At 46.5% G+C, this 7,193-nt stretch overlaps 1 protein-coding gene across 11 annotated transcripts; it reads left to right on the plus strand.

Annotated features, from left to right (window-relative positions):
* Window positions 1–91: 91 nt before the first annotated feature.
* Window positions 92–6,811, plus strand: LOC140693108 (GDP-fucose protein O-fucosyltransferase 2-like). 11 transcript variants are annotated; one of them, XR_012068775.1, is made up of 4 exons: window positions 92–263; window positions 1,620–1,870; window positions 4,987–5,116; window positions 6,710–6,811. XR_012068775.1 is itself a non-coding variant. In XM_072957172.1 (4 exons), the coding sequence occupies exons 1-3, from the start codon at window positions 148–150 to the stop codon at window positions 5,100–5,102; spliced, it is 411 nt and encodes a 136-aa protein (XP_072813273.1). In that variant the 5' UTR covers window positions 92–147; the 3' UTR covers window positions 5,103–5,116; window positions 6,710–6,811. The 11 variants fall into 11 exon arrangements, 6 of the variants coding, with proteins under 6 accessions (XP_072813273.1, XP_072813274.1, XP_072813276.1 ...); XR_012068774.1 differs by having other exon boundaries at window positions 6,707–6,799; XR_012068773.1 differs by lacking the exon at window positions 6,710–6,811 and adding an exon at window positions 6,025–6,248.
* Window positions 6,812–7,193: the final 382 nt, after the last annotated feature.

Consider the following 7,193-nt stretch of genomic DNA (forward strand, 5'->3'; position numbering starts at 1 on the left):
GACGCAAGCGCTAGGGGAGGGCCCCGCGGCGTTACCATGGTTACATGCCTGTACGCGCCGCGCGGGCCAGCGTGCGCTTCTGGGGCGGGGAGCGGGCTCCGGAAGTGTGTAACTGCCTGGGACCCATGGCGGCATTTGCTGCTGGGGATGGCGGCTTGCTTGGCCTGGCGACTAGTTCTGGCCTGGTCAGTCGGCGGCCGACATCCTGTCTGGGGCGGCGTCCCACAGACGGTAAACGTACTTCCGCGCCGTCAGCGGGGCAGGTGGACATGAACCGGGATGGGATCGGGGTAGGGGTGTTGGCCGGGGAGGGCTGTGGTGCCTGGGAGTGTGTTGGGGCGGGGCGGGGCAGGGCTTGGGCACAGCCTCAAGCTTTCCTCCCCATCAGGCCCTGGGGCTAGGGCCGCGAGTCTGGGTCGCCCTTGGTGGCCGTGGCCTCCCAGAACCCCCCGGGAAGGGCAGGCGGAGGACCCATCTTAGATGAAGCGGGGCCTTACCCGGGTTTTGAAGAGCCCCAGAATCAGATGTTGGAATGGGGTTGTTTATCAGCCTTGTTTATCTGCAGGGAAATTTCAGTCCCATCCAGATCTTGATTCCTTCTGTCAACCTCAGGAGTAAGACAAGGGTCAGTGCCGGTAAGCAGTTATCTAGGGCTTGACTCAAACTGTGCGGGATGTAGGGATGGCAGATTGGACGCTCTCTCTTGAATTTAGCAGTCTTCTGGGATTAGAGGCCCCGGCTGAGGATTACATCCTCATCTGCAGTAATGGAGGTTGTGAGAAACACACAGAGAAGGGAGGGTTGTGGTGGCCGTAACTAATTACAGAATCCAGGACCCTTGCCTGGCTCTAGTGTAGAAGAGTCTCGCCTAGGATAGGGCAGCAGTTATCAAAGTGTATCCAAGGCCACTGAGGTGCAAGACCATTTTCAAAGAAACGCCGGGATGTCACCTGCCTTTTGCATACTCTTGCTCTCCCGAGTTCCTGTGGGGTTTTGCAGGGAAACCCTGGCCTGTGATATCACAAAACAGGGAATGCAGTGGCAGATAGGAGAATTCAGCTCTCACCAGTCCATAAGAGATTTGCAGAAATTAAAATCACTGCTATTCTTCTCACTAATGATTTTTGTTTTGAAAAATAGAATTAAATTTAGTTTAAGAGTATTAATGGTAACATACAGTAGATTGTTAATATTTTTAAGTGAATTCATACACTTTTTCTAACTTCTTATTCAACTTATAACACAGGAAATATTGATAGATTTAACTCACATAAATGACAGCCTTTTGGAGTTCTCAGTAATTGTTAAGATTGTATACGGTTCTGTAGAACAAGAAGTTTGAGAGCCCCTGGGGAACGGGTGCTCAGGTGCTAGTCAGGTGCTTAGTGGTGTTAGACAGACACCAAGATTTCTTCCGCAACTGTTCCCGGACTTGAAGTAACTGACCACATGGAGATGGGTGGGCAGTGCCTCCACTTTATAAACCAGAAGCTGCTGAATGTTTCTGGAGTCTAGGCCATGGGCTATGCAGGGATTCCCGTTGTATCTGTTCTATCTAAGCCAGGATTCCTGTGCAGAGGCCTGGCCCTGAAGACCCGCTCTCCTTTGCTCCCTGCCAGGTACCTTCTGTGTGACTTGAACCCTCCAGAGGGCATCAGCCTCCATAGGAACGTCTGCATCCACATTGCCTTCCTCCTGAAGACCCTGCTGAAGATGGAGGAGCCGGTACTGGTTCTATCCCCTTGGGGCCACCTCTACCACTGGCAGAGCCCCGACATCAACGAGGTCTGGATTCCCTGGTCCGACTCCTTTGACCTCCCAAGTCTCAATAGAAACATCCCTGACATTGAATACGAGCAGTTCATTGCAGGTGAGGTGGTGGTCATTTAACTGGGGCCAGGTTGTCGTTGTCCTGGTTCTGATCTGAACATCGGGCCATCTTACTTTGGGCTTGTCTGTCTGCTTAGGGGCCCTGCTCATGTATCCCACACTGCAGGTGAATTTGGTTTTTCCATAGTATTTTCGGGAAATCAATTTGAAATGTATGAGCTCTATGTCCCCTCACCTGTCAAAACCCTGGCCTCCTGGTGAGATGGAGCGGTGACAAGGAGGCCACTGCCACTGAGGCCTTGTCCCAGAAGGACTCACTCCCTGTGCACTCAGGGCTGTTCTTACCTGTAGGCAAACACAATGTGTGTGTGTAGCAACGGACCCGTGCTAGAGAAGATATGTAACTGCCCATCCAGTATAATTTGGTCCTGCTCAAGTTACCCATTTTAAGTTTTTTAAGAAGGAAGAGTTCAAGATTTTCTCTGAATAAAGTTATTTAGAGCTTATCAATTTTTTTTAAGTTGAAATGTGTTTGATTTACAATGTTTTGTTAGTTTCAGATATACAGCTGTTTTGTTAGTTTCAGGTATACAGCATAGTGATTCAGTTGTACATATACATAGCCTATTCTTTTTCAGGTTCTTTTCCATTATAGGTTGCAAGATACTGAATACTGTTCCCTGTGTTCTACAGTGAATCCTTGTCGTTTGTCTGTTTTTCATATAGTAATTTTTATCTGTTGATCCCAAACTCCTAAGTTTTGTTTATAAGTCTGTGAGTCTGTTTTTGTTTTATAAATAAGTTCATTTGCAACATTTTTTAAAAATTCCACATATAAATGATATCATATGATACTTGTCTTTGTATGACTTATTTCACTTATTGAGATCATCTCCAGTTCCATTCAAGATGCTGTAAATGGCCTTATTTCCTTCTTTGTTATGACTGAGTAATATTCTGTTATATCTAAATACCACATCTTTATCCAGTCATCTGTCAGTGGACGTTTAGATTGCTTCTATGTCTTGGCCATTGTAAACAGTGCTCCTGTGGACATTGCGGTGCAGGTATCTTTTGGAATTAAGGTTCCCTCTGGATATATGCCCAAGAGTGGGATTGCTGGATTAGGTGATAAGGTTTTTTTTTTTTGTTTTGTTTTGTTTGTCTTTTGAGGAATCTCCATACTGTTCTTCACAGTGGCTGCACCAAACTACATTCCCACCAACAATGTAGGAGAGTTTCCTTTTCTTCACAGCCTCTCCGGCATTAATGGTTTGTGGACTTTTCAATGATGGCCATTCAGACTGTTGTGAGATGATAACATTGTAGTTTTGAGCTGCATTTCTCTGATAATTGAGCGATATTGAGCATTTATTTATATGCCTATTGGCCATTTGTGTGTCTTCATTGGAGAATTGCTTGTTTAGTTTTTCTGCCCATTTTTGGATTTGGTTGTTTATTTTTTTCTCATTAAGTTGTATGAACTATTTATATAGTCTAGAAATTAAGCCATGGTCAGTCTCATGTTTTGCAAATATTTTCTCCCACTCCATAGGTTGTCTTTTTGTTTTACTTATGGTTTCTATTGCTGTGCAAAAGTTTATAAGTTTAATTATGTCTCATTTATTTATTTTGGCTTTTATTTCTGTTGCTTGGGTTGCTTAGTTTGCCCTAGGGAAACATTCCTGAGATGTATGTCAAATAGTGTTTTGCCTATGTTTTCTTGTTAGAAGTTTATAGTGTCTTGTCTAATATTTAAGTCTTTAAGCCATTTTGAGTGTTTCTTTTTGGTTTTTTTGCGACTCTATTGTATGCTTTTGATTTGTGGTTACCTTATTCTTCAAATATATCAATCCATTACTATATCTATTTCCTTTAGACTAATAATCACGTAGGCTCCAACACATCCTAAGAATAACGAAGAAAAAAAAAAGAAAAAAATTTATATTTTCTTGCTCCCCTCTCCCATTCCCACATTTTTTTATTTTGATGTCCTTTTTCATTTTTACATCTTTAAGTTTATTCTCTTGTAAATCGTTACTGCATTTCCAATTATGGTTTTCCTGTTTCTATAGCGTCCTGCTTCCTTTCTGGTTAGAATAGAACCTTTAATGTCTCTGTTAGGTTCAATATTGCTGAGTTATCTCACCTCCCCCCCCCAAGCCTCTGAATACTCAGTCCTGGAAAGCTAAACCATTCTAGCCTTCATCGGTACTGGGAAAGCAATCTTCAAAGTGGGAAAAAACATTCAAAAATAATATTCTGTGAGTTGCTTTCTACCCTTGCCCGGAGATGAGGAACATCTGAAGGTGGAGGAAAAAAGTTGGAGGTGGGGAACACAAAGTCTTTTCTCCTTTTGCTTCTGAAGAAATGATTGCTTTTGTAATTAGTGATGATGCCCTTTAAATTGGTGAGATCGAGATTCCACAGCTTCAGTGCCTGTGAATAACCAGCTGGGAGAAAGCTCTCTAGGGCCCTTGCAGTGGGAAAGGCAGCCCCTCTGAGCACTTGTTGTTCTGTGTTCTTCCTGCCTCCACACGGGTTCGCTAGGCACCATGCAGGAAAATGCAGTTACCCAAGGTGGAGGACGGGGAGACCCCTGCTGTGTGGCAAGCCACAGGAGCCCACACATGAAGGACAAAATGTAGAATAGTGGGACTGTCATAGGAACAGAGGATGGTTGAGACCCAGGATAGTGTCCTGGAGTCCAGCAGCCAAGGTTGGTGGGGCAGATGGGGCCCTGGGTCATGGGCAGTCCTTGAGGGATCTGAAGCAAAGATAGGAACCAAGAGACTGGATTCGTGTGGGGATATAGTGCCCCTTGGAGGCTGCGGGGCAGCTCAGCGAACCCAGGGGGAGCGGGCACTTCCCCAAAGCTGGGTTGGCAGGTCAGAACCAACTCACTGGGGACCGAGAGACACTGAGTCATTTTTAGCCTTTTGTCCCTCTTCCTGGAAAAGAAACTGCTGCCTGTTAAATAGCCTGTGTCGTTAGTGAGAATTAAAGACATGAAGCAAGATTGCGTCAAAAGTCATCCATTGTGTAGTCCTTAATAAGGGTCAAATGCAAACTTGAATAGATGAAATGAAACATTCATCAGAGGATTTTAAAATCCTTTAAAATAAAAATTCTTGCTGCCTTTGTTCTTCATTTCAGGGTTCACTTGGTGACAATAATAGTAAACAAAGCAACAGCAAACCCTTAGAGAACTCTGTCCTGTTGTTGCAGGAACGCTCTTTTCACGACAATTCAATGAGTTGGCACCAGTATGAATTCCACTTTAAAGGTAAGGACATTCATTAATCACACTGCTAATAAATGGCAGAGATGGGACTTGAACTCAAGCTGTCTGGCCCCAGAGCCCCCTCTCAGCCCCTTCACTGCAGCTCATCACTTGGCATGCCCAACACAGCCAGCATTTAAGAGCAGTGTGACCTTGGCCAAGGCTACTTCACCGCTTTGTCTCTGATTCCTCATCTGTAGAATGGGGGTGTGGGCAGTGAACTCTGTGAGCTCAGTGGTCACTTCCTCCTACTCTGCTATTCTACTGCTTTGAGTTAGTTTGGTAAGTACCTGAGCCCCTACATGGCCCACACCTGGCCTGGCGCTTTGCTAGGCCCTAGGTTACGGAGAAAAGTAAGATCAGCCTGCTTCTCCGAGGAGCCTGTGTCCCTCCATGGGAAGCAGCTGCGAGGCCCAGGCTCCCTCACTGGTGGTCGGGGGCTGGGCAGGAAAGTCTGATAAGAGAAGATGGAGGCAGAGCCCCTCTGGGAATAGTGGTGGCCACACAGCTCTCAGGAGCGAGAGCCTCTGTCCAGGCTGCTGAGAGGGGGGTCCTCATGAGGTCAGTAGTCCCCCCAAACTAAGCCCTCAGGACAAAGATCCAGCCACCCCTGCAGTGTCACCATAGAGCCTGTCCATCCTCATCACGGTGCCTCTGTGCTCCTTTGTCCTGGGGCCTCTCTTCCCCCTACACCCAGAAGCCTTTTCTCCCTCTCTTCTCTGAGTTTCCCCTCACTTCACCTGTGGCCCCTGCTTCCTGGGCCACCATCTCTGGAGTTGATGCTTTGCCCCCTCACACCCCCCTGTTTGATCAGGTGCCTGGATTGACCTCCTTGTGCTCACTTTCCACCTTCAGATCACTGCTCCTCCTCTCATGGGAGCACCTAGAAAACCCAGATCCTTTCCTAGCAGTGCCTGCCACCCTGGCCTCCCTGCTCATCTGCCTCAGTCAGGAGCACCTGGACCACCAACTCTGTATTGCCTCACCTCCTACCAGCAAGACTTCAAAGTTGATTCTCCCTCCACCACCCAGTATGGTCATTTTAGGGTCTTCCTCTCCGTCAGCCTGAGCCAGCCACCCCCCATTCACCCTACCCCCGGGCTCATACCCGGGCGTGTCTCCATACCAGTTCCAGCCTCTCTCCTTTAAGTGCCCACCTCTAGCCATCCGGCTGCTTCTCCACCAGCCCCCCTGGCCCTCCTTCACCCTCACTGGGGCATCAAGCACTGACTCCTCTACTTTCCTGCCTGTCCACATTGCTCTTACTTCCACTTCCTCAACTTCCATCTCTGCATCCACAGTCAGCACTCTATGACAAACAAAACCCCCTTGACCCTTGATCTTTCCAGTTCCTCACCAGGACGACTTCTATCTCGGTTCACCCAGCTCTATTTGTTCTGAGCCTGCAGGCAGCAGGCTCTCCCAGCACAGATTTCTAAGACGACAAATCAATGCCCACCATGTTGCCACTGCCTTGTAATCCTCCAGGATTTCTCTAGTGAGCACATTTCCCCACTTATCACTCAGTGGTGTCAACATTCTCTGCTCTCTGCACACCTCTAAGCTTCCCTCTGTCTCTTCCCTGACTCCCAGCAGATGGCCTTGCCTCCTGCTTCAGAGAGAATGACATGTTACTGGAAAGGAACTCGCTCACCTGCAGCAAATCTGCTCAATTTACCTTTTATCTGTCTCTCTCCCACCTGGACTCTAGCTGTAGTTGTTCTTAATTTAGTGAGTTTAGTTGACATATATTTACAAAGTTAAAAGCATAGCACACTATAGGCTACCTTCTAGGGCTTACTTTTTCAATTTAACATAGAGTGTATGATTCATCCATTTAGTTGCACGTACCTGCAGTTCATTTGTTTTAACCGATCTTAAATATTGTGTGTGTGAATATAACATAAGAGAAGGGTAAGCCAGGATTCAGGATGCTGGTTACTTCCTCTGAGAAGAGGCCAAGAGCAGGATAGGGAAAGAGGACACAGTATGTCACTGTCAATATTCCTGTTATGATGCTGGGTAATATGTTCATAACTGTGTCTTATAATATTAATTTTAATACGTAAATATCTCTGAC

Source organism: Vicugna pacos, unplaced genomic scaffold (genome assembly GCF_048564905.1).
Source record: "Vicugna pacos unplaced genomic scaffold, VicPac4 scaffold_19, whole genome shotgun sequence".
Lineage (NCBI taxonomy): Eukaryota > Metazoa > Chordata > Mammalia > Artiodactyla > Camelidae > Vicugna > Vicugna pacos.

What these genes read in the sequence shown, in the direction of transcription:
- LOC140693108 (XM_072957172.1), top strand. Translation starts at nt 148, where the DNA reads ATGGCGGCTTGCTTGGCCTGGCGACTAGTTCTGGCCTGGTCAGTCGGC. An exon ending in CCGCGCCGTCAGCGGGGCAG is followed by an intron (nt 264 to 1,619) that starts GTGGACATGAAC and finishes GCTCCCTGCCAG; the next exon opens with GTACCTTCTGTGTGACTTGA. An exon ending in ATACGAGCAGTTCATTGCAG is followed by an intron (nt 1,871 to 5,058) that starts GTGAGGTGGTGG and finishes CTGTTGTTGCAG; the next exon opens with GAACGCTCTTTTCACGACAA.